General features: G+C 37.4%; 1 protein-coding gene across 19 annotated transcripts in view; it reads right to left on the bottom strand.

Annotated features, from left to right (window-relative positions):
• The window catches only part of SYNE1 (spectrin repeat containing nuclear envelope protein 1), a 289,195-nt gene that overhangs the window by 127,689 nt on the left and 134,856 nt on the right, over positions 1-26,650 (bottom strand). For all 19 annotated transcript variants that reach the window (XM_071435338.1, XM_071435390.1, XM_071435430.1 and 16 more), the window contains 18 exons: positions 26,385-26,557; positions 24,612-24,921; positions 22,646-22,810; positions 20,921-21,277; positions 17,456-17,592; positions 16,325-16,502; positions 14,113-14,295; positions 12,458-12,601; positions 11,973-12,128; positions 10,141-10,305; positions 8,860-9,032; positions 7,760-7,913; positions 7,479-7,622; positions 5,126-5,290; positions 3,495-3,812; positions 2,601-2,756; positions 1,776-1,946; positions 714-1,040 (listed from right to left, as the gene is read on the bottom strand). In XM_071435338.1, coding sequence (XP_071291439.1) covers positions 714-1,040; positions 1,776-1,946; positions 2,601-2,756; positions 3,495-3,812; positions 5,126-5,290; positions 7,479-7,622; positions 7,760-7,913; positions 8,860-9,032; positions 10,141-10,305; positions 11,973-12,128; positions 12,458-12,601; positions 14,113-14,295; positions 16,325-16,502; positions 17,456-17,592; positions 20,921-21,277; positions 22,646-22,810; positions 24,612-24,921; positions 26,385-26,557 — 3,576 coding nt within the window. The remainder of the gene's footprint in view (positions 1-713; positions 1,041-1,775; positions 1,947-2,600; positions 2,757-3,494; positions 3,813-5,125; positions 5,291-7,478; positions 7,623-7,759; positions 7,914-8,859; positions 9,033-10,140; positions 10,306-11,972; positions 12,129-12,457; positions 12,602-14,112; positions 14,296-16,324; positions 16,503-17,455; positions 17,593-20,920; positions 21,278-22,645; positions 22,811-24,611; positions 24,922-26,384; positions 26,558-26,650) is intronic.

The raw sequence follows: 26,650 nt of genomic DNA, 5'->3' as shown, positions 1-26,650 counted from the left end.
ACAAACTATGAAAATAGGTGGGAAAGTATCACCAAAGCCATCCCCTTAATGAGATGGTAAGGGGCACTGGGCAGCTTTAGCAAGAAAGCCTTGAAGCAATGTAGGTACTGCTCAGCAATTACCAAAACATTGGTTTGTTAGCAACATCTTTTCAGCCACAAATGTAAAGCACAGCACTACGTGGGCTGCTGTGAGTAGAGTTAACTCCACCTCAGCTGGGAGCAGTACCATTTCATGAAACATCTGTAATCCTAGAGTATTTTATGAAAACATCATTAGAAGAAGAAATGGGGTTTGTAAACACATCTACTCATTTGTGTGACTGGAGAACAACCCTAAACACTTCATTAAAATCCTGACAAAAACTTGGGAGGTTATACAGTTGTCTGGGATATCAGTTGAGCTGGGGCATCCAGCTTTAACCAGAAAGCTGATGCAATTACTCATATGTGTACTCATAAAAGAATTTTGCTCCATTACAGGAAACTTCCAGCTATGGAAGCCTTTTTAGGACATTCACATTTCAAATCAAGGGGCTCTATCTGGTTTGTAGAAACAGGTATCATGCGTGTTTTCATTGATGCTGATTGGGACATTCAGAGCAGAAACATCTCATGTACCTATTGAAGAAACTTGGATACCCGATCAGAGGATTTACTGAGAATCACTAGATTAAAATAAATTCAGTAGTATTATGAGATAACCCTTTTTACCTTGTGTTTGGATAATTGTGCTTTCTTCTCATAGAGTTCACTCTTTGGCTCCACAGGAGCATGTAAGATGGCTTGGTACTCCATGACCCACTGAGTCTGGGCCTTATACTTGTCTGAGAACTCCTTTACCAGCTGAAGACACTTCTCTGAAGTCATGTGCTCCTTTCTGATAGAGCCAGCCAGCTCTTCAAGCTGTTCCACGTGATCTCCAATTTCTTTTCTTAACTGGTCAACTTCATTTTCTTCCATGAATTTTATAGCTCGCTCCCCCTTCTCGCGGGCTGATTTCAGTAAACTGTGGCCTATGTCCATATCACTCAATAGCACCTGTGAAGGAAACCTTGGTTAACAGAAAATGTATGAAAACTTGCCTTTTTTAAACTTTGCTACAGACACAGAAAGAATTGCTAGGGAAAATGAGTGGACTTTTCAGTACAAAATTGCCTGGAGTTAAGATGGGTCAAGCTAGAAGGAAGCAGATAAAGCAAATTCTTCTGTCCTGCACTGGGCTTGTGAACTTAAACAAAGCTGAGGGCTCCCAGGAGAGGATCTCTGCTCCAAATTCTGGAACAGATGAAAGCTTTACCTTAGCATATTACATTTAAGCTGCTTAAGCTGCAGGACATATTAAAAGCTCATCTACAACTTTTGGAATGAAATATGAGTGTTTCAATGAAGAGAAATAGGAAGCACTTCTTGCCACAGGGCATAGAAAATACACAGTGCACAGAGAAAGTATACTTGCAGGGAATTGGGGATATAGGAATTTATTTTAAGTTTTAACCTAACATAAAACAGAAACAAGCATGCCTTACAGAAAGATAGGACTAGTATTTAGGACTATACTATTTAGGATTATTTGCTATATTATTTAGGACTACTTGTAACTTCAATAGCCAAACTATGATCTAAGGAGATGTGATAACAGAAAGTTTTGTACTGTGTAGTCTTATCTCCTCTGGGAAGGTAAAACCAGAATTTTGACCAGCTGTTAAGATGTATGTTAAAATACAGCCTCCTGTTTGTGAACAGAAACAAAAATTGCATTTAAGAAAGCTGTACCTCTAGTTTCTGCACTTTTTTCTCCATTACTGTTTTATCAACCACGTCAAATTTGGTGATCACATTTTTGAAGTTCTTGTTAGTAGCTCCATACCAATTTGTGTAAGCACTAAAAGACAATTCTGACTCCTCCATACAGCGTATTTCTTCTTCCAGAAACTTTACTTGCTCCTTCAGACAAATACAGAGGGTAAGGGGTAGAAACAAGGACCACTCAGATGTTTATCATTGGTATTGGTTTAAGATAACAATAAATTGCTATTTATTAATAAAATCTATTATACAAAGATAAAACATATAAGCTTTGAGTTATTTCATAAATAGTGAATAATTCTTACAGGGCTCTTGTCAGGGTGCATGTATGTCAATCACCAATGTTAAAACTGAACTAATACTAAACGCTGAAAATGTACTCACATTTTGAACTTTGAATTGTGACTTTTCATTACAGCACTATGGGGCAATTACTACTTAAATTAACCTGAAGACTTCACCTTACCAAATCAAAACTCTACATACTAATGTGTATCAGTGGCAGTATGAAAACATTTCTCTGCAGGTCAATTGGCATTCAAGCATACTTTATTCTGAATTTCTCCTCTGAAACTATCAAAAAAGATAGTGACAGGGCATTCTGCTTCATTATCCTGATTATGTTTCTGTAATACATATGAAATCAATGTGTATATGTATCTGAATGTATATGTGAATGTTGTGCTAATGAGTCTACAGTAATAAACAGACTCTGATAAAGTCTAATTACAAATGCTTGTATTTGCTTCTTAACTGGCAACTTATGATGTTACAACTTATGATGTTACTTACCAAGACATGAAGAAGAAGAGTTTGGTAGCGAGATGTAAGCTGTGTAGCTTGACTTCCCATTCTACTTGCAGTGAGATTTTCCTCTAGTATTTGCTGAGCCAATACCCCAACCTCCTCTACATCATCTTTGTAGATTGTAATGTCTTCATGCCACTTCTATGAAAAAGAAATTATCAAACCTATATGACTGATTCAAACATCTCAAACAATCAGGAATTTAATTGTAACTAAGTCAGGAAATCATTGAAAAGAAAAACAAATACATGGCTGTAAACATTCATTTACAACTGGAAAATAAACCAGAATCTAATGAAAGTTATTGTAACAAATATGCTGGAAAGATTTTCATCCCATATGGACTGCATTTCATTACTACCGATACAATACTTGCAATTTTTTCTCCCTTGAAAAATAATAGTAGAAATACAATCTGGATTTTCTATAGATTTCACCTGAAGTTTTGAAGATGACTGTAAAGTGTAACCTGGCTTCCTGTGTTTATTCAGAACCATGTCTTCTCGACTCAAGGAGAATTATTACATCAACACAGTGGGGACTTCATAACACAGTTGGTCACATTTTACTCTTGTTAGCATATTTATTCTTTTCCATTCCACTGCCTATCTTTGTAGTCAGTTACATTGTCATACACTACAGAGAATTTGAATTACAGATGTCCCTGCAAGATTTCAACATTGTTATAGCCATACCTCCACCAGTAAAATGTGAGGAACCTGGATTTAGAAGGCACAAAGCTCTCTTGGAAACATAATTTTAGTTAACAACTCAGAATAAATTGAAAAGCTTGCTCTCATTTTTTCAGTGCCATCAGGAATTGACATGGAAACCACACATATTATTTTGTTTAAGGAATGCCTTAACTATATTCTTTACCTTCATTTGTTGAAGCTGCATTTCTTTTGTTGCTCTACCAGACCTCCTCCCCGTCCTGATGGCAACTTTCTCCTCCAGGTTTGTTAACCAGTCATTAACCTTCTGAAATTTTTTCTCCATTAACCTCAGTTTGCTCACAGTGGCATTTAATTGGCTTCTTGCTTCAGAAAGCCTGTGCTGATAAACTTGCCAGTCCTGCCGTAAGGATTCCAGGGCTCTGTCTTCTATCTGGGGAATTCCCCAGGGAATTACCTCCTCTCTGGCATGGACAGCAGCATTCAATAATGCTTGTCCCTCTGCGCAGTGGACCTGCAGCTCCTGTAAAGGCAGAGTTAGTTACATACCCTACATTGACAGCTTTCATTCACGCATGGCAAAAACCCCCTTGGCTCCTCTGAAGACAGCTGGGCATTCTCTTTAGTTGTCTATGGTGAAACATATATTAGAGAGTCTTTCCTCTAATAACACAGCATGCTCACTTACAAAGCACACCAAGTATCATTATTACTGACAACTGAACTGCAGAAAATTATTGACAAAGCATGCATTGAATTCTTTCCTCTCCTGCCAAGTTCATCAGTTCTGAAACACTGGCTGCCTTAGAAAGCATGGGATGGATGGATGGAATCCATTCACCACAGCATAAATTCAAAACTTTCCAGATGTGGAAAGCAGACTGTAAGACTGGTTCTAAAGTTGAATCTCTTTAAAAAATGAGGCTTCAATCTTCCAAAATAAACCAATAATTTATTGTTACATATGTTTGAGACAACACTCCAGACTAATTTTTGATACCCTCTCCTAGACATATATGGCATTTTCATGCTTATTAGCAATTAATCAAAGTACAAAGTGATTAAATCTGATTAGCAAACATAACAAGGAAATTACCTTTACAAAACACAGTTGTGTTTCATCTCAGATTTCCCTTGAGATACATATCCATATTTTCAAATGGGTTTTGTAGAGTAACTATAATGAGCAGAAGGATATGCAGAGTCCCTGATCATACAAAGACCCTCTCAGTATCCCGAATAAGGTAATAAACACTTCATATCTCAAGTACAGACTTTGTGCTCCTTCAACAACAGGTATTAAAGCATTTTAAGTCAGCTTAAGATAATAACTGGGGAATTACTGAAGCACTATGGGTTTACTGTTCACTTTCACTGAAGTGAGTCAGTGGAAGTCTTCCCACCTCACTATGGGAGCCAGCCTGAGTGAGTGGAACTGCCTGAAAGTAGGTGCACCTGCACTGCGAGCAATAAAAGATGGAACACCAATGAAAACACTCTTCGTATTTTATGAAACACATAGGAAAAAGAAGAGATATAGCAACAACTAACAAAAATTCAATACTTTCAAGAAAGGATTATTATGCCTGGAGATTTCATTCAAGGACTGACACTTTTTTCCAGAAATGAGCAACGGTATTTCCACTACCTTTATTGGCACTACTTTGGAGTAACAAAGGGTTCATATATATTGCAATTTCCAGTTGGTCTCAAGACAATTTTTGTCTGGCAATAAATATTAGTCTGTTACTATACCATCAGAGGATTGATTCTTTTTTAAATTTAATTCTATTTTTTAAAATTTTTATTTTCCTGAGGGTGTCACATATCACATACCTGTAAATCTCGTAGTGTTGCCTCCTGTTCCTGGGCATCACCATCAAGATGTGATAAACAGTCAAGTTTTTCCTGCTCCTTCTCCAGCCATACTTCAAAGGCTTTCAGATTTCTTTGGTACTCTTGGTGTAAAGTAAGCAGTCCTTCAGCTTTTGTTACAGCCTCCTGTTTGTGAAAATATTTACAAATTTGTATACATATCTTAGTGTATTGTCAAACCAAGAGAACATAAACCCCAACCATCCATCAAGGGAAAAGGTTTGAATCTGATGCTGAACTTTCAAAGAATTCAAGAGTACTTGAATTCTGAAGATGACTCAATTGATTATAGGGAAAGAGGGAGACACATAGGGGTAAAAATACTTATTCCAGAAGATAAGTTTGTAACTTCTTAGATTTAGAGTTTTGATCTGGGATTACTTTTAAATAACACCTTAGTGGTTAATAACAAAAAACTTCCTTGATTTTTACTGCAATTTAAATCAACTTTGCTGAAGTGATTAATAAGCATATGACCTTAGAAATTGCATTCTTTTCTTTTGCTTGACATGTTGTTTTTGCAAATGGAACTGGAATCTTCTGTTAGGAATATCCACTATCTTAAGTTTGAAGATATCAGCAGTCCCTACACACAGTAAGAAACAGACTACAACTCTTCTTTGTATGTGGGTGAGCAAGTTACAAAAATTTCAGCACTAAAATATTACCGTATCTGGAGTACAGAGGGAAAGGTGTCATATATTGGTACAAGATTACTCTTACTAAGTGCAAGAAAAATATACTACATGCAATTCCCATCTTCTAAGAAATTATGGGAATGGGGAACCAAGTTCTGATGGAGACAAGACAGGCTTCATTTGAGAGCAGCAGGTTGATAAAAAGACAAACAATTTAATAAACCTATGAATTTACTGTCTGCTTTACCTCTTATTTCTAACAGGTCTGTCTAGCGGGACAAAGGAGGAGAACAGGAGTCCTATCACATCTTTTAAAAGGCTTGTCCATGCACAGAAGTGGGAATGGGAGAAGGGAGACCAGTTTTCTTGCCTCTCAACAGGGGCTTAGGAAATTACAACTCTTGGTCTGTTCAGACGTGGGCCATAAATCCTTGGGGAATCTTATCACGTTTCCAGCCTGGCCAGAGGATCAGTAAAATGTTTGAACATTCTTAACTTTCCAGCTATTTGCTTTGAATTTTTAATTTCTTTCTCATAGCTGATTGCCCTGTTAATACTTAACACTATCACCACAGCTGGGAACAGAGAAGCCCAGTCATCTGGAGAAAGAAGCAATGATTCTTGCTACATGAGGTAATATGTACAGAACTCCTGCCTCTGTGAGCCACCATCCATTTCTTCTCATTCCCATGCTGTTACTCTAACTGAGAAAATACAGGTAGCTTGTATAGCTTTGTGTAGGAGAAAAAGGTAATGACTAGGGCATCTCCATGAAATAGTATATTTACCAGCACTTCCCAGGACTTGTCTATCTCTCTGCAAATCTGAGCAATTTTATTCACTCAAGCTCAAAAGAATAATATCGAGCATGGCATTTTTTGCAGTTGTGGAAGAGAGGTTCACAAAACACTGAATCACTTATGTGTTTGAAAAACTGAATTTTGGCTGAATTTTGAATTTTGTCATTCTTCATGACAAAGGCATCACTGAGACAACAGAATTCAATTTTACTACATTACTATTCTGAAGCAAAGTCAGCTGTCTGAACATGTGTTAGTCATTATTTAATTATCACAGAAGAACTTGGGTTAACTGGAGGTAATTGCCTAGATTTATCTCTATCACCAGGTCTTTTATTATTTCTTTTTTACCTTATATCTTACCGTAAACCCCATCCTAATCTTAATCTATGTCCTAAATTTTTCCAGATATACAAAATCAATATTTATCAGGAAATGTAGTACCTATTACACTTGTATCAGTTTACTTGCTAATAAGGCTCATGCTCATTCATAAAATCTCTGTAGCTGCCAAACATTTGTGAATCACACAACTGACTGATACAATTTATTGCAACCATACACTTATGCAAATCACAAGTCTGAAGATTTTTTCAACATTTCAGTCACACTGGGTAAAGTTATATCTGTGCTGAAGTCAATGAACCTTTTGACATGGAGTTCCTCAGACTATTCTGTTTTTTAAAACCCTTCTAAAAGACCTGAAGCTCAGTACAGGAAGACAGACTTGTTAATTACCCTAGTAGGTTTCTGTTACAGTAAGTTACAGCTGTCCCCAAACTCTTAATCTTCATCTAACTGTAAAATAAATGATCAATGAAAATATCTTTTCCTTGTTTCCAGCTAAACAAGTAGTGCTATGAAGAAAAACTGTACCTTTGTTCTTTCTTTGAGGAACTTATACCTCTCCTGAAGGTCTTGCAGCTCAAGCTGAGCAATGTAGTGCTCAGCCATGCCCTTTCCTTTCACTTCAATAGTCTCCAACAGGCTGTTATGACTCAACACCTCTTCATTGAGTAGCTGCAAAACAAAAGGGAAGAACACATAAAGGGCACCATTAAAACAAGACCACAGATTAATCTTGCAGCTAGACAGTTTGGTTTATTGCCTCTAAGGTGTTATGTACTTGTTGATGGTTTGTTGTAAATCAAACACACCTTTGCCTTGCTGAGGGCAGCTGTTTTTTCCCTCAGTTCAGCATATTGCCTTTCAGAAGCATTCATACTTGTTTCTACTTTGTCCATCCATCTGGAAAACTGATTAACATCTTCCTGGTAACTCGTCCATTTGGAGAGAGCTCCTTCAAGTTGACTGTAATTTAAAAATACATATTTTTTGTGATAGTGAAAGTTCTGTGCTATTTGAGCTGTGAGATATAGTCATATACAGATATTCTAGAATATTTTTATGAGAGAGATACATCACAAGATAAGCAATCTATTAAAATCCTACAGGTTTTAACTAGCAGTACTGTTTGACTAACAAAGAGAAATTAAGTTTTCCAAACCTGGTATATTAAGTATCTTAATAATTTATTTATTTAGATCTATAAATAATAATTTATAAATAGTAAATAATTTATCTATTTAGATTAGATAAATAATTTATATTTATTATATAATTACTTATTATCTAAGTAATCTATGTAGCTGACACGTTCTAGGTTTAGTAAATGAATTGCAACTGAAAGCATAAGATCCAGAATCAGAAATTTCCTGCCCCTTTGCCTACATTCAAAAGTTGCTGCATTCTAATGTTTAATTACCCTTGTTTCTTTAACTTGAAATATTTGCAACTATTGATGCTCCACCAGAGAAATCTCAATTTTTTTCCTTTATATTTCTTTATTCTATCACTAGGAGCAGCACTGTTGGACACTGTAATTTACAGTATGTTCTTTGGAATGATAGCCAGTGGAAAAGCAGGCAGGATCTTGACAGAGCAACCATTAATGCCCATGAAAAAAATCTCATTTCTGAGGTTTCAAAGCATCAAGTGCAATACAAAGTAAAATATTCAAGATGATGAACATGGAATCCAATTTTAGGAGTACATTGACAATAAATGTTAATAAAGCTTAGATCTCTCAATTTCCTCCCCTTCTTCTACTTCAAATGAATCTATCACAACTTCTAAGATTGTTTGGCATGTACAATCATTTTACATGAATTTGACTCCCAAAGTAATAAAATTACATTTCAAAAGCTTTGACAGTGCTTTGTTACAAGCATCATTCTTGACCTCACTCCCTTCTTACCTCTTACACTGGATACAAGCAGACAGAAGAGAAGCCCAGCTGTCTTTCAGATTTTGCAATTGGCCTTCAATCACTGGCACTCCCTCCAGAGAAGTATTTTGCAGAACAGATTCTCCTCTTGTCAGAACAATTTTCATTTGGACTTCTTTTTCTTGTTTCACTGCTAGCAGGCCCTAAGAAGTGAATGGATATACTTTATTTTTATCATTACCTGGACATGAATATTCTAACTAGCTTCAATGGAACATAATCTGATCATATTTAGCAGCTTGTAGTGAATCGGAAGATGGACAGTGGGGTTCACAGCTGGGCTTCACAAAAGGAAGTGACTTTCAATGGGTAGGTTCAGGCTATTAAAAAACCCCTTAGTTTACAGGAAAATTTTTGTGGAATCTGTACAGGTACTTAGAGTATATCAGAAAAGGTACTGTTCAGTGAAAAGGCTGACATTCTAAAGAAAACATCACTTAGAAGGAAAACAGGAGGATTCATTCATACAGACAACAAGATGTAATGACAAAGCTCTTCTACAGAGCTGAACTACAGTTCTACCACTCCAGTATATATTTGCAACGTGACAGTATCAACACATAAAATCTGTCATCAATGTTAGCCCGGGGACTTCGGCTCCTGGAGTTCTGCAGTTGCAAACTCACAGTTTTTAACACTATGTAGTCATGACAAGCCTGAAAGCATGAACCCAAAAGATTCAATAAACAAAAGCCAAAACATAATTTTAGTATTATGCTACAATCTTTTGCTTTTTGACCTAATCTTATAATTTTGAAGATCTTTGGCTCAGAATCCAAGACATTAATAAAATGAAAATATTGTCTTCTAAATAATGCCCTAAATAGCATCTGTTGTTAGCAGATGTTATTTTCTTAACTGTTGCCACCATTTTAAAAGCAAATAATTATAGGAAAAGATTTGCTGAATCAACTGTATCACCTGTAAGATCTAGGTATATTGAAATATACTAATCTAACAGAAGTGACTACCCTACTTCTTCCATTTAATCTTCATCAGCCACACATCTTTTGAGTACTTCGAGAATTTTCATATATGCAGTTGTCCATGTCATTAAGGTCCTTATCTACTTCTTAGAGAAAAGTTCTAGTAATGAGCTCTTTCTGCTACAAAAGGACTTACTTTTGAATAAACTGAAAATCAGCATCTGAACAACAGTTATTAGACTAATATGCAACAACTAACTATCCTATATTTGTATTCTTCATATATATGTAAAAGAGAGCAGGTTTTGAACTCCCGTTTCCATACCTCTAGTTTTAGCATCCGGCTATCCAGAACACTCTTGTCTGCAGTAGGATGGGAGTAGGAATCCAGCATGTGAACTGCATCAGCAACCCAGTCCTGGAGGTCCTTGACACTCTGTGAGAACTGCTGGTGCTCTGCCACAATCCTATCCATTCTGGAAACTTTCTCCTGCAATTCATACTGCAATTAGCACCAACAGCTATTTAAAGGATTCCCTATTCCCTATACCAACTTATGGATTTTAGAATGAGTCTCATCGATCATACAGAGAAGTTTGCTTCATATACTGATAATTACAAGTACACTTAAGCATGGAATGGATTTTGCATTCACACACAAATGAATTGTCCAAACATAAAATATAAATTAAAATCTCAGAAATGTACTTTTTTATTTTCTAAATCTAAAGCTGCAGTTTTCTGGTTTCACTTTTTCTTAAACATATGGTAAATCACATCTAAGCTCCATGTCACTGTTGCAATGGAAGCTAACTTGTGCAATCAGCCAGTGCAACAACAGATTTAAGCCCAAGAAGCTACACCACTGCAGCAAAAATTGCTTTGTTGATATTTGGTAAAGACCTGTTTCCTCAATGACTCTCACTAGTAAAACAATTCTTCTGAAAAAAATCACTGACACTCATACAAATCAAAAACAAATGCTGTAGTTACATTGCTAAAAGGCTTGAGGTGAACAAGAATACAAGGCAGAGTGTGTTTTTTCCACTGTGACAGAGAACTAATATCAAGTCAATATAACAGGCTTTGGAAATTACTGAGAGGGATCTTCCTCAAGATCCATGTTATCCAAAAGGGTTCAGGGTTTCTCTAATATGCTGGACCATATGTATCCTGCACCTTAGATGACACCTGCTCATCCTGACCTCTCCTACAAGTTCTGCTTGCATAAGCCTGTGTTAGTAACTCATTTGTTTTTCACTTTCTCATTTTGTAGACATGAAAATTTATTATGGCCATGCATACAATCGTTTTCAGTAAATCAAATATATGTTTTATAATTGTTTCTTCTACAGAAAAAGTAGGAATTGCCAAAGTAGCAATCCCTTAAACACATATACTTTCTGAATTGAATTGTTATTCCAAAACATATTTCCTATATCCTTAACATTCTAGTTACTGTAGCAACTGTAAGCCTTTATCAAGCCTTCTTCATGACATGAACTTTGAGAAAAATAACAGTCTTAATATGTAGGTTTTCTTATCTGTCTCCACTAGAGAGATGGTAGAACTATTAAGAGGCGAAGTGTGGGAAGCTCAAAAAAAGGGATGTTAAACTCTCGGTTCTTGGTCTGATGGTTTAAAATTTGGCCTATGCCTCCCCTTGAACATTTAAAAGCAGCTTAAGAGGTAATTTTTTTTTTAGAATACCAACCTATTACTTTTAGGTGAAAATAGTTACAATGCCAATAATCATCATTATAGGATAAGATAAAATAACAACTTCTCTGCATCTTGTATTTTCTAGAAAAAACTCCATCTCTGCTAATTTTTGAAAAATGCCTCTTTCAGATGCAACTTATTACAAAACTGTCTTCATGCTTGAAAGAATCAAAATAAAGTCTGATTATTGTATAATCGGGTGGGATTTACTTATTGATCAGTACACTTTTAAAAATTAATAACAAAAAAATCACAGTTATATTTTGTTGACAGTCCTTACTCTCCACTCTTATAAGTCAATGTGAAAGACAGAATAGCTCAGACATATCACAGAGCAGGCAAGCAAGATAACTGCAGTGTTTCACATTTCAGTCTTTATTTTTCCCCACATACATCACAGGAGTTGCTTAGGAGCACATACATTGGATGCATTACCTTTGTCAGATTGCTTAGAGTAAGATACTGAGAAGACAACTGAGACACTCTGCGCATAAAGCTTTTGCTGACAGCTTGTTCTTCCCACAGCTGCTGAGCTTTCTCTTTTAGCCTGTTGAGCTGATGCTCGTGGCAGCTTATTTCCTCAAGGACAGACTGTAAAGCACAAGCACAGTAATAATAAGAGTGGGTGCAAGAAAGCAGGAGATGGAGAAGCATGAAGGTGCCATGAAAAATAGAAGTGACATATGGCAAGCTTGCTGAGACAGGCACACCATACGGTTACAGCAATGGAGCAGCATGTCATAAGAAACGTGGAGATGCAAAACTTGATGGAACAGGATCATCAACAGCAAACCTCAAAAACAGTTCCCATCTTATTTAGAGGTCAGGATGCTAGAATGATTAAGCTTTTGTAAGTAACCAATGAGGCCAGGAGAATGGAACGGGAAGGTCTGGCTGTGTTAAGAGCCCTTATAAGTCACCTGCAGCTTTTGCTGTTCTCTCCTCTTGGAAGGAAGATCATGGAGCCGACTGCTACTTCCTTGTACTATCTTCTCAGTTGTGGTCAGCCACTCCTGCAGAGGCTCAGCAGTTGCTTCAAAGTCCTTCATCTGGATCTTTAAGCTCTAGGAAGGCATGCAAATTTGTATGAATAGTCCCAGTGCACTAGACATAACTAATTCATAACACACAGATCAAGAACACAAAAAGGATATATAACTGCAGGCAAATTATAAAAAACTCTTCAAATAAATTACATGAGCTCTGCCTGTTCTTATCCCACAGACACTGAAATAAAAGTTTGATAGGGCACACTTTAAAAAGCAAAATAGAAGTAACAATGTACTACACAGCTGAGGGAAGGCTGAAACAAATTTCTTTTGATGGTAAAGCTTTACACATTTTATGAGACTTGACTTAATCTAATTCCAGTTTGCATAACTAAGGTAGTGTGAATAAAGGCTAATTTGGGATGTGAGTTATCTAATATGTGACTTCAGTTATTAACATTAAGCCCTCCTTAAATGGGCTGCTAAGGTTTCTAGGTAATGTCTAAATTCAACCCACTCCTGGGGAACACTTCTGGTTGTATTCTTTTTATAGAGTAAAATTTTGATCATAAAAAGTGCATTAAATGCATATGACAGCATTCCTTCAGGCCTGCATACTTTTCTTGCAGGCTTATTCTGCATTATTTAATAAAAGAGCACCTAAAATAATTAATGTGGAATCAAAACCTGAACAGCATAACTCCTGTGCACTATTTATTTTAATGTATTTTTCCCCCAGACATATTTAATTTTCTTTTCAGCTACACCCGTATCACTTAAACATCTGAATAAAAAACTAAGCCTGTGAGACTGAAAAATGCTTGACTCAAAAAGACTGAGAACATCCTCTTTCCATGGCAACCTTGAGATGAAGAAAGGTAAGTCCTTGCTACCTGAGAATTTTCTTTGAAACGCTTTCCTACATAATGCATTAAGTGTATTTAATCTTTTTATCACCTTTCTGGGCAACACTGGTTGGAAACAAGAATGTCGAGGAACTTTAATTATCCTATTCTATGCAGGGAATTTCAGATGAGACATTTTGACCTTAAAACCTATGACCTTAAAAAGTTTATGATTTTAAGATATTCACCACCTACTGGTTGAACTGTTAGTTCTGAACAGAGAAAGGCACTTGCAGTTACTTAAAAAGTTGCTCAATTAAATAAGTACATTTCACTTATTTGCAGTAAGAGAAACAAAATTTGCATACTCTGCTGGGACTATTCAATAAGCAGCTGTTTCAGAAACCCGTACTAAAACCATTTTTCAGAAAGAAAATATTTTTTTAGAAACCCAGTGCATTTGATGAGACTACTGAATTTCAGGAACTGCTGTCTTTGATTCTGAACAACACCCTTCTGCACGAAACACCACATTAAAGTGAAATCAGGTCATAAAGATAGCAGAAGTAAACAAAAGCAAAATGCAAGCAGAAGAGTAAGACTTCTTGAAAGCATCTACTTCTTAGTTCTGTCACATAGTAAACACTCACAGATATACACAACATCTAAACTGTGCTGTTTGAAATAGAAGCAAAGAGGAAATTTAGATCCAGTATTTCCTCACTGTGACTGGTTCAATACCTCCAATGCAGATTTCTTCTGGTGGAGTGTGGTGATAAAATTTTTCCAATCTTCTTTAGCAGCAGCAGATTTGTCCTGGATAACGTTAGCCTTTTCCTTTGGTAAAACAGAGCACAGTAGTTCTCCTTTGGATGCCAGCAGGTTTAGCTTTTGTTGCCCATTCTCACTTTCTGATAAGAATTCCTAAAAATAGTAATAAAAAAAGCTAACTGGTGAACTTTGAGTCCCAAAAAGTCAAGCTACTAGAAAATTGATCAGTGATGAGGGTTTCTGCTTGCTAATGTGCTGATGTATTTTCAGTAAATTCGTTTCAATATTGTTTGTATTGATGGGAGTTGGAGAAAACAGCTACTTGATCCAGAAATCAAAGTGTCTGAATAATACACATATTAAGACTCTAGGATTAGGGTTAGGCTTATTTTCCGTACTTCATGAGTCAATTACTATTGATCTAGTTGGGTTATATATTCCCTCAAATACCACTAGTACAGAAAGTGATAAAAGTTTCATTTCAGGGAACTGCTATCCTAACAGAGATAACACAGGGACACCCTCAGAGGCACACACTGGACCAAACCCCTGCCCATGGGCAAGCTCCAGCTGTGCTGGACTTGCCATGAGCATGTGATGGTGTGGGCTGATGCTCAGAACCTGACCAATGTCCAATCTGTGTGATTTATGCCTCTGTATCCTTAATTTACCTTCCCTGTTTAGAAATATTAGTCTTCACAGAAATCTTGCATGGTGCTGGTGTGCAATAAGTGTGTGGAAAAATGCAGGTACAAGAATTATACAGAAATGTGAGGAAACAGATAGATTGTTTCCAATTTATTCCAAATTCCAATTTATTGGAATAATCTCTTTGTAACTTATTAAAAAACTTTGCCAGCATTTAGGACTCAAAGAAATTTAGTAGTCTTATATAGAAATATTTTAAATTGTTATTATCGTGATTATGTATATTACATTATCGTGATTATGTAATACACATAATCATTAGGTTACACCCATGCTCAGGAGTAACAGGCTTGATACAAAATTATTAGGTCAGGTGATGATTCTGTGTCACATGAGAGGTCTTATTGGAGAATCCAAAGGGTCTGTTAACTTAGAGATACTTGGACTATAAATTCTGGCTATATTAAAATGAAACATTGGTGACTTAATGATGTAAAATGTGCTAACAGACAGAACATTAATTTTCAAGAAAAACAAAATTTTAGGTTTATACAGGTTAGCAAGACATCTTTAGAAGTCCTAAAGCAGTCCAAAAAAAGTTTATTTCACCTAAGGCAGCTTTCAGAGAGAAGGAGAACAAGGTGTGGTCTTATATTATGAGGGGGCTGTAGTGATTTAAAAAAAGAAACCCACTGTTGAAAAAAACTCTCAGCCTTGCTAAAACATTTATATTTAATTCAAAAAATTACCAGGATTTTTCCCCCTTCTGAAGATATTCTCAACATGATGCAGTCAAATATTTGATATGTCAAGACAGCATTATATGGACTCCTTAAGCAAAGGAAAGTGAATATAGCAAAATGAGGAAGAGATGATTTGGCTTTTGGTGTTTTCTGAGAAACAGTTATGAATTTCTTCTGTTATACTATCTAACTAAAGGTATAACAGCCTCATTAAATAATTCTCATTTTGTTAGTTTCAGTTAAAATGATAGCTATGTTCTATTAATAAAATAACTTTCTTTCATTTGATTTATTAAAATGTACTTTCAACTGTAATTCCTTTCCACAGAACTGTTTGGGCTTATTTTATGTTTATGTAAAAAATATTCTTTTTAAATGCCTGCTCCTACTGCTTATAATTTAACTCTGCTCTTGTACCATAAGGGCTCCACTTTCATACATGATGAAAAGTATTCACTTAATTGTGAAATAACTCCAGGTACTAAGACTCCATTCTGGTATCATTCTGATTTACAGTACTCTCCCACCTAAAACACATTTTTCTCACATTATAAAAAAGAAACAAGGCAAGGAAAACTATTATGAGACATAACTACTTACAAACTGTAGCCCAGTAATTAAACTAAACAAAATAGAAAAAAAAAAGTGTTTATTTCTCTGCAATGAGTCACCTTTAGTGTTAACAATAACAACATTAACAAAAGCAGTAATTAATCAAAGAAATAAATCTGAGCTGTACATGAAATTGATTTGGTCTCCCTCAGACTAGTATTTTACTGCTATAAAGTTACCTGTATTTTCTGCAGACTCGCTGAAGCTTCACTGATGTTTTGAGGCACGTCAAAGCATTTGGCAGTGGTGACTCTTGCATTGACCAGCCACTGCTGAAAGTCCCTGAAAGCCGTCCGAAATCTCTGCTGCAAGATCTGCTCTTTGCTCTGACATCCTTTTGAGGCTTGCAGGCAGAGGCTGGGTTTAGCACATCAGGGAAGAAGAAAAAAGCGAGGGAGGGAGGGAGGAAGGGCAGGACTCTGTTAGGTGACAATGCTATTATTTTGTTCTCTGAAACACAATGATAAGGGTAGGTTAACCTGGATTCCTCCTACCAAATTTATGCACTTAACCGAGGCACCAGGAAATCCATTAGAAGCTTTCAGTTCTCAAAAGTGAAGCATGTAAATTGGGACATAGCTGTCACAGATATGACAGGTACAAGTGTTTCCACAGAGTGACTCAGTGCACCTAAGCATCAATGTATTCTGCAAGCCTCTTTCTCTCACTAGGGAGAGGGTGCAGGACTACAGTGAATAAAATTCTAACTTCTGTGGCTTTGCTAAGTCCACAAGGTTATAAAGGATCAATCTGAGTAATCACATCCTCCTGCAGCTACAGAAGCCAGAAGCTGAAATCTCCTGCAAGAAACAACAGACTCTTCTGTCTGAAATGCAGGTGTCATACTCCAAAGTAAATCAGAGTGACTTGAGAGAATGCAAGCGAGCAAATGCTACCTTTCCTAGCTAGTTCCTGCTTCAAGAAACCAACTAAACAAAGAAGAATAGTATGAAGGACAAAATCAAGAAAAATATCTGAACTAGCTGGTATAGTTAATTTTCTTTCAGGCAAATAAGACATATTACTGCCTCACTTTTTTACAAGGACTCCTGTAATACATCAGGTATAGATGTACATTTAGTTTCAGCTGAATTTAGTAGCACAGCCTAGATTCAAGAAAACAAAAATTTCAAAAAAATCAAATTACTGCTTTGCATAACTTTTGTTGACACCAAAATCAAAATAATGATTCCAACTATAGCATATGTCTGTCTCTAGTTCTAAAATTCTAATTAATGGTTCCCTTAAAGACAGCTCATCATCCCCCCCCCACACACACAAGATAAATTCTAAACAAGATGAATGCATACCTGTTATACTCCTTAATCAACCCTGAAACTTTTGAAGAATGAGTACTTAAATCCCTGGAAAACCTACAAAGATCATTCAACTGAGTTTTGATCTCATCTGTCATTTGTTCAGACTTTACCAGAGCATCCAATGTTTCCTGTTAAAATAAATGAAAAATATTGGTGAGTAAACATAAAAAACCCACAACTTTTTAATCAAAGTTTATCAGAATTAAAATTAATTAATTTAAGATCTATACATTTAATTTCAAGAATATTTTAGCTATCAAGTCTACAGTACCTTGTTTGAAATTATGAGCTTTTAGAGACCAAATTTCTGGATGCCCCAACTTCCTTAGCTCGAAATATTCTTGAAGCCCATTTTAAGATAAAAATTTCATTCTAATAAAGCAACAGCATTGTCAATTAGCTGTACACACATAAAAGTCCATACATTTGGAGAATAGCAAATGGTATGTGTTCATATAAATATAATTATCCTGTTGACTTGAGTTCAGCAGGTTCAATTAAAATTTTTTGGGCTGTATCCAGAAAGTTAATTTATGCACAAAGATTTTAACAGATTAGATTCAACTCTTTTCACACATGACTTCATATTTTAAAAGTACAGCTGCTCACAATCATGTCAGAGTAACTGGGTTACTGCCTGTCATTGATGCACTGGAATGGTTTGTGCCTTGGAGACAGTTAAGCCAACAAAACAAAAAAAGAGATTTTGTTGGCTTGGCTTGCGTCACAAGGAGAGGTGTGATAAGTACTCCAACAAAAACAGTGCTTGATGATGTCCACAGCATCTCCACTGCAGAATCCTGCCAGCTACTCCAGCATAATGAGCAGTGCAGACTTGGCTCCTCGCCTCACTAGGAACTAAATTCTTCAGACATTCCTCTCAGGCTAACAGCAGAGGTTCTGCAGTGCAGGCAGACCAGAGCATTTGGCACGTATAGAATAGTTTGGCTAAAGTGCCAGTCTGGAAGAAACTTACAATATAAACTTGAGAAACAGATCATATGAAGGTGAAGATAGATTTGACCAGGGACCTGGAAGTAGGAGATAAAGATGCCCCCAAAACACATTTCTAAAAATGCATATATATATATATATATATATATATATATATGTGTGTGTGTGTGTGTGAATATATATATATATAGTTTATATGTGTATATATATATATGTATATATATAGTATATATATATATTTTTTTATACATACATATTCAGAAGAAAAAAAAAAGAGGATGATTAAAAATATACATTGTAATGAGTTCTGCACAAAATTGAATATCCAGGAAAACTACAAATGATATTTTGCTGCAGCAGATTTACAGGACTCCCCTGATTTACATTATTCATTATGGACTATCTTCTTTGAGCTACTCATACATGATAAATCTCTTCAATCATGATTAAGAGATACTTGAAATAGTACTTGTTTCAGTGCCATATAAAGTAGCAGTTGAACTAAGTAATTATGTAAGAGCAATAATGTTAAGAAAAAACACTAAATACTTTTTGCTTACTTTACTTACAGTTAAACTACTAAAACCATTCTTTTGGAAAGCATTAAAAATCACACCACAATGGGCATTACCTAAACACAGGATGTCACAGAGTGCCAAGGGCAGGAGTCACCATAATGAATTGCTAACCACCCCTTTTTTATGCAAAGAAAACATCTCTTAAGACTAACACAAGGTTAGAACTGCCTGTTTCCGGCACAGTCTTTCAGTTTCAAATAACCTACCTCAAAAACTACTAGGAGGTTATTCTGACTACATACAGCCTTAGGCACAGCCTACTAACAAACAGGAGCAATAACTTGCAAAACAGGGTAAATTTAACCATGGCATTTTTCCATACAGTGATATCACTGTTGCAGCCAGTTGGATTTAATATTGAATCTGACAATTACAAAAATAATTTGCTGAATTTCAAGCACAAAATCTGTTGCTCTAATGCTGCACATACCTAAGGGAACAGAGCTTCAGTATAACAGAGTAGCAGAATGATCTTGCTAATTCTACGAATTAGGAAATGCATTTTTAATTTGTGGCCTTGGCTAACATGGCAACAGAATCACTGTGAGACAATAGAAATGGAAACTGCAGTGCTATTTTATATTCACAATAGGGCCTTTCCCTGGGGTCCAACAATGAGAAGATTACTGTCACATTTCTTCTAACTATAAATAAAATTGCATAGTGGGGCTATCCATAGTTAGCTCATGAGTTGCTTCTGCATCTTCCTCCTTAGCCAAACTTTACAACTGTCTAATCTGAGTGTTCTTATATAGAGCTACAGTACGTACATATTATATATACTACTAATAAAAGCAATAGCCTTTCAATTTAATACTTCTCCATTTATGAAATAAAAAATGCCTGGTGTCTTACAATCCCATGGCTTTGTTTCCTTTTTAAAAACACATATATATGGAACATTTTTCATATTTGTACAATTATTTGCTTCATCTTAATGCCCTCTTTGTTACTCCTACAGACACATAATGGCACTCAAGCAAGCAGGTTTCATAAATACATGCAAGGAATTCTGTCAAAGAAGAAGACACAGAAATAACTTGACACAGACCCTGCAGCAGAAGATCAATAATCTCAGTTCACAGAAAAGGGCTGTGTTCTGGGGCTTTTTTGAACATGACTGCAGTCAAGGGGTCAGAAAGTAGGCAATACACACCTCTCCCCCTCTACTGAAACTGCTTTACTACAGCGCTACACAGAAAGATAAATACTCTGTATCTTTCATCAACATCTGTGATTCATTGTAGTTGAGATACAAACATGTATCTTGATTGTTGCAAATATGTGTGTACATTTACATGGAGGAGCTGTGATATATACATGGGAATCTTTTGCTAGGAGACAATCAGGAACAGAAACAACCTCTATTTCTCTCAATTCTACTGCATTCCAAAGCAAAGCAATTAGGAATTAGACCCATTTCCAGATTAATTTCTTTAAATATTGGGCAAGATCTCAATGTGCATAACATAGAGGATATTTCAAGAAAAGGAAAGTATATGCCAAATACATTCCTGACAAATTTTAATGGCACCAGTTCCTTACTTGGCTTTTAGGAAAAGCTTCACATTTCCTCCATCAAATGCTACTCTGGCTCGAACCACTGAGCAACTTGGAAGTGCAGCCCAGAGTCGGTGTGCCAGCTCCTTGGCTTCCTCCCAGGGGCGAGCCTTGGGTTTAACACCTAAAATCCAGGCAGCGTTTGCTAAGCCTGGTACAGCAGAGGCCAAGGGGAGGGACGTGTTCTGCCAACACCGCTCGCTGTGATCACGGTAACACAAAGAGTTTGGAAAGTCCGGCTTTCACAGAAATGCAAGTACTGATTTACGATGCACTGGATAGTCCCGCTTGGCGGAAGTTTCCCGCCCGCGGTGACCACACATCTACAGCGGAAACGCCGCTAGGAAAAGAGACATGCCCTTACTTTCTCCTTGCGCCAGCTCTCCACCACCTCGGCGTCCGTGCTGCGGCTGTCGGCGGGGGCCAGCCCCTGCGCCCAGGTGGCCAGCTGCCCTGCGAGCCGCCGCACAGCCTCCTCCAGCCGCCCGGCCTGCGCCGCGAACTCCTGCTCCGACAGGGCCATCTGGCTGAGCACGTCCCGCAGGCCGGCCTGGCTGCGGCGGGCGCTCTCCTCCCACTGCCGCCAGTCCGCCTGCAGCGCCTGCATCTCGGCCGCCAGCAGCTGGCACCCGCCCGCCGTCGTGCCGCGCCGGGCGGCCGGAGCCAGCGCCTCCACCCGGCTCAGCCGGCCCGCGCCGCTCTGCCGGGACTCCACCAGCTCCTGAGGGGAAACATTGCCATGGTAACCCGCGGGCCGCCACATCGCCAGCGCCGCGGGGCCTGCCCGGGGGCGCCTCCCGGCCCGGCCCGGCCCGTCCCGGCCTCAGCGCCCCGCACCGCCCCGAGCCGCGGCTCCCTGAAGGCAGCGGTCTGGGAAGCAGGGGGAGTAAAGCCCAGGCAACAGCGGTCCTTGCGGGGATTCAACAGCAGTTCTGAAACTGTCTTCAGCTTTGGAGAGGAAGACAGGAAGATACGAAAAATACTATTTAGGTTGAGATGCGGAACATGAAGGTTTTGTTGTGATCTCTTGCATAAGAAATGCTGGTGTTTAGCTGCTCGCAGCAGTCTCAGAAACAGAACTGCAGTTTTTAGCTTGCTTGTGACCTGTGATGTGCCAGAATTAGTTGAACATGTTTGTTTGTTTTTTTCTTTTTTCTGAGTGAATGGTTTTGGTTTTGTTTTCAGAGCTAAATTCTTTCTATGGCATCCTTATTTCAATCTCAGACATCTCAATCTTGGGACCTTTCTGCTTAAGAAACTGGAGAAGGTATAAATACCACCCCAAACACTACAGTAATGTTATGTCTTCTCTTGTTCATCTTATGAACTAGATGCTGCTAAATCCTCCCTTTCCCGTTTTACAGATCAGGAGTTTGAGCACAAAGGAGACTGAAAATTACCCCAGAATGTACAAAAATCTGTAATTTGATCATGGGGATTCTGAATCTTCATCTAGCATTTAAGTTCGCTGTACCACTCTCTCATGCTTAGGAGCAGAGTAAAATGTTGCTAGCGTGATTATCTGAATGTAAACACCAGGCATGGGCAAAACATGTAGCCTGCTTTAGTGTTGTACTCAGAAAGAGGCAAATTTCTTAAGCACTCAGATGGCTAAGAATAGGTTCCAAGCTAAGGAGAGTATACACAGGGAGACAACTCACATATTTCTACCATGTTTGAGGGGGACAATCCTTGTGCTGCTTTACACATCTCCGTTTCATGCAAAGCACAAAAGGTTGTCTCTGATTTAGACAATTCTGCTCATGGAGAAAGCGTATTTAGGGATGAGGAAAGAGAAGTATTCATTAATCAGCTAAGCCACATTCTTCTGTGATGCCACTGGGCTTCCGCTCTTGCAAATTGTTTCCATGTGTGCTGTGGTTAACTTAGGTCTGATTATACTTTTACTCCATCTGTTAATATGAGAAGGGAGTCGAAAACAAAGCACAGCTTGGAAAGCTTGCTTTCAGCTTACTGAAATGTAATCACTGGTTCAAAGGAAAAAAAGCAAGATCCCACAACTGTTTGACCACGGTTTTTTTAAAGCATAGGGTCTGAATTGCAGAAGAAATCATGAATGCTCACTTACATTGATTTTGGCCAGCTTTTTCTGTATAGTTGGTGTATCTCCAGATGCATCTGACCAGCGGTGAAGCTCTTCCTTTGCAGAATGAAGCCAGTCTGTGAATTCATGCACAGCATCCAGATAAAGCAAATGATCCTTCACAATATCTTCCACTTTCCTCATTTTCTCCTATCAATCAGATGACAAAAAACCCAAAAAACAAAGAAAGAGCATTACATTGAAGTACTTAAATACTATGCTGGCTTTAAGCATGCAGTGCTGGTTTGACTCCATAGCATGCATTTGAATAGCGAACAGGTTATAGCTTGTGGCATCAGAACAGAGACTGAGAAACACTGAGAAACTGGGAAAGGTTTGGTTTGGGTTGGTCTGGAGAAGGATTTTCTGCTGGAGCAATAGCCTTCTGAAAATGGATGCAAAAATAAACTTTTAAATAGTCTAATATATGGTTTAGTAGATATCAATGCTGCAGCTGTGTCACTCTGGCATGCTTTTCCCAGTACACCCCAGAGGGTCTTGTAGATCACCCATGAGCACTCCCAGGGTGCAGCATTGCTGCCAGAAACACAGCTCTTATTTAGAAGCACTGAGTCTCCACAAATGCTAAGCAGAGTCATGGAGACGTCCCACAGGAAAACCACAAACAAAAACTTCGGCTGTCCAAAAGCGCAAAATGATCTTTTGGTGCTGAGCCCTACTTCGACCATCACATCAGCCAACTACCCTGCAGAAAGAGTATGCCTTCCCTGACACAACTGCCTGAAGCAGCTGCTTCCTGGCTCCATGTTAGCTTTTTAATGTAAGCTTAGAGTGGGGTCAGTTTATCTTACTGTGACACAGTGAAAGAGTACAGTGGTTGAGGTTTGCCTTTGGTCTGACTGAGTAAACTATATTATTCTGAGATAGCACTAATGAATGTTTATCAAAACTAACCAAAAGTGAAATGAGCTAATCAAATAGATTTTTACCCCTGTGTAGATACTGTAATCTAGATTGAAGTTTCTTGGAGCCAGTTTCAAACTAAACCACCTCCAAATTAAAGTCAGTTATTTTAAAGTTCGAGTAACTCTTCATTCAACAAATGCTATTAAAAAATAAGTTAGATTAACAAGACCTGCTGTTCCCTCTGAAAATAACCATCAGAAATAATCCCTCAGAATGCGTCACTGTCAACTAGACAATGGATAGTTACTAGCTAAACAAATAAGACCTAAAGCAAATTCTTAATGTTTTTATAGCTCAATGCATTTTATGCAGCAACAGGGTAAGAAAATGTCCACATGCACCTGACTCTAACCAAAACAGCCTTCTAGGGAAGCAAAAGACTCCTAGGAAAGGAAACCATGCATCCCTGTGTACATTGCTCACACCAAAATGTAGCACCAGTACAAGGAGAGTGTGGAGGCAAGACGTTTCACTCTCATGATCTGGTTGGCAGAAGGTATCAGTAAGCTCACATATCTTTCCTTAGAAATCAAACAGAATACCTGTATAGCATGTGCAGTGCTTAGTGGCTTGAAACACCACAAAATATGGGCATAAATCTTTTTGACAATAGGATTTATCTTTATGACAGTATGTTTCCTGCTCAGGGAGGCATTTTATTCTTCCCTTTCTAGGTAAAGAAAAAAAAAGTGCTTGGAATGAATGAAAAGAATTAGATTACAATAAATATGTCAGAATATCAAAAATACTATTGTATTCTACTGTTGAAACTAGGAACAAAATATATGGCCTTCACTTTTCCAAAATTATAACCACAGCAATTTCAACTCTCAATACCATTTTTGCATTCCATTAAATTTTAGTAAACTTCATTCAATGTTTTCATTAGACTCAACTATACCAGAGGCAAGATTATTCACAGCCAATCCTTTAGTTACTAAAAAATACAAAAATCAAAGATTTTTAGCTATATATACAAATGTCCAAACATTTAACTTACTTGAAATGGAGATACTTCTCCTACCTTGGCTACAGTTGTGATATCATTAAACTGTGTTTTTAGTTCTTCTTGAGCTGCATCTCCAAAGGAATCATCCTCTGTTTTTTCATATAGTTCCACAGCTTTTCCAATGAGTTGCTGTAAATCACCAGAGTGATCCTCTATCTCAGAAACGATAGCCTGGAAATGGTCCAGCTGAGCAAACTTCTCCTTCAGACCAATCTGTGGTTCTAAAGGCTGTTCCACTTTGTGATCCAATTTTTCTAGCCACTGTTCCAGCTGGATTTTCCTTTCCAGATAGTCATTCCACTGGCTAATGACGGAATCTAGGCAGCTTACATTAAAAGAAACAAAGTGCAGATGAGAACTTTTAAACAGTTTGGGAAAAAAAAAAAAAAGAAAAAAAAGAGGCTGCTTATACCTGAATTGTTACACTGTCCATAGCCATATACAATAGGTTTAGAAGATACCTTTTTTCTCCATCTTGCTTTTGTTTCCTACATCAACATGCATCCAAGTTATTTTAGAATTCCTGTAGCTTTTGGGCCCCTTTGTACAACCAACATTGCTGCTTCCCTATTACAGGTTACATGAGCAATCTATCTGCCTCAGACTAATAAAAAGCACATTTTAGTGTCTGTTCAGCAAAGTAAAATACGGAACATTACTGGAGTTTTTTATGATCAGAGTAATAAAATATGTAGCAGCCTATGAAAGTACTGTCAATTAAGAGATATTCTGGTAAGTTTTGAAAGAACAAACCTATAGACTATATATCTTATAAATTGTAAATGAGTCTATCTATAGACTCATTTGCAATTTATAAGATATATTCCCTTCTGTTATATATTGCTTTTCCTAGTAGATCACCATACCTCTCTGGGATTCATGTTGAGGAATGTAATTCTCATTTCATGGGACTTACAGATAGACAAGTGTGTGGTAAGATTTTCCCTCGAAATACCATAGTCTAACCTAATCTAAAAAATATTTTATGATAAAAATTGGGTGAAATTTGAGTGACATCGTTAAGACAGCCCACTATAACTTTCTACATACTATTAAAATTGCAATTTTGGTGCAGCTAAGAAAGTGGCACCATTTTCAGTTTTTTTACTTTAAGAAAAAATGTAGACAAACTGGTGATAGTCTTCAATCTCTTGAATAGCAAAACAGGTGTGATAGAGGCCTAGAAAGCATTACCACAGAGAAATTGAGAAACATAAGTCGGTCTAGAACAGAGATAATGGTGGCCTTCAGATGTATAAAGTTATCTCACACAGGCAGTAAGAAAAACTTTCCATTTCCACACAGGTCAAGATGAGATGAAATCAGCTTAATATGCAAGAAAGATTATTTGGAGTTGGTATTAGGATTTTTTTTTAAAATCAAAGAAACATAATGAAAAACAGAATTGAGAAACCTTTCCTGGGTTATGTATGGACAAGGTAGATAAATATCTGTCACATGTTCTTGGTCTTGCCAAAGTACAGGCTCAAAAACTCATAAAGTGCTTTCTAGATTTTTCTTTGTATGAATTGGTGTGACTTTTATTAATTTTTAAATCAATATGAAGTACCATCTCATATGAAGTTTGATTCATCTGATAGGGTCAACTCATAATATCTTTTCCAGGAAATTTTGTGTATTTTTCCCAGTCAATTTTGGTTCTCCCTGATAATGCAAATTTCCCCTCACATACCAATAATGAATGAATGTACTTCCACATGCTGTAAGGCATCATCCTCTGTAAGCAAAGATGGCAGGGTCTGACCTGTGTTTTTCAGGGATTCTTACCTCTGCCAGTTCACTGAGGTACTGATGATGTTATTCCATACATCCTTCAGTGCCTGAAGCTCAGTTTGTATCACTTTTTGTCCTTCCTCATTGCTGCTTTTAAGTGCTTGTTCTCCTTTGCCAATGGCCATGTTCAGCTTAACCTCACCATCACCTTTGAGTAAGAGGATCTCCTGTGAGGCAAAACAGGTCAAAATATCAAATGTAACCTGATGAGAGATGAGAGCTGTTATTCTTTCAGCAGTGAACACCATCTTCTCTAAGCT

This window comes from Agelaius tricolor, unplaced genomic scaffold (assembly GCF_023055355.1).
Source record: "Agelaius tricolor isolate 1412-34295 unplaced genomic scaffold, bAgeTri1.0.p SCAF_1, whole genome shotgun sequence".
Taxonomy (NCBI): domain Eukaryota; kingdom Metazoa; phylum Chordata; class Aves; order Passeriformes; family Icteridae; genus Agelaius; species Agelaius tricolor.
This window is presented reverse-complemented; position numbering and strand designations above follow the sequence as displayed.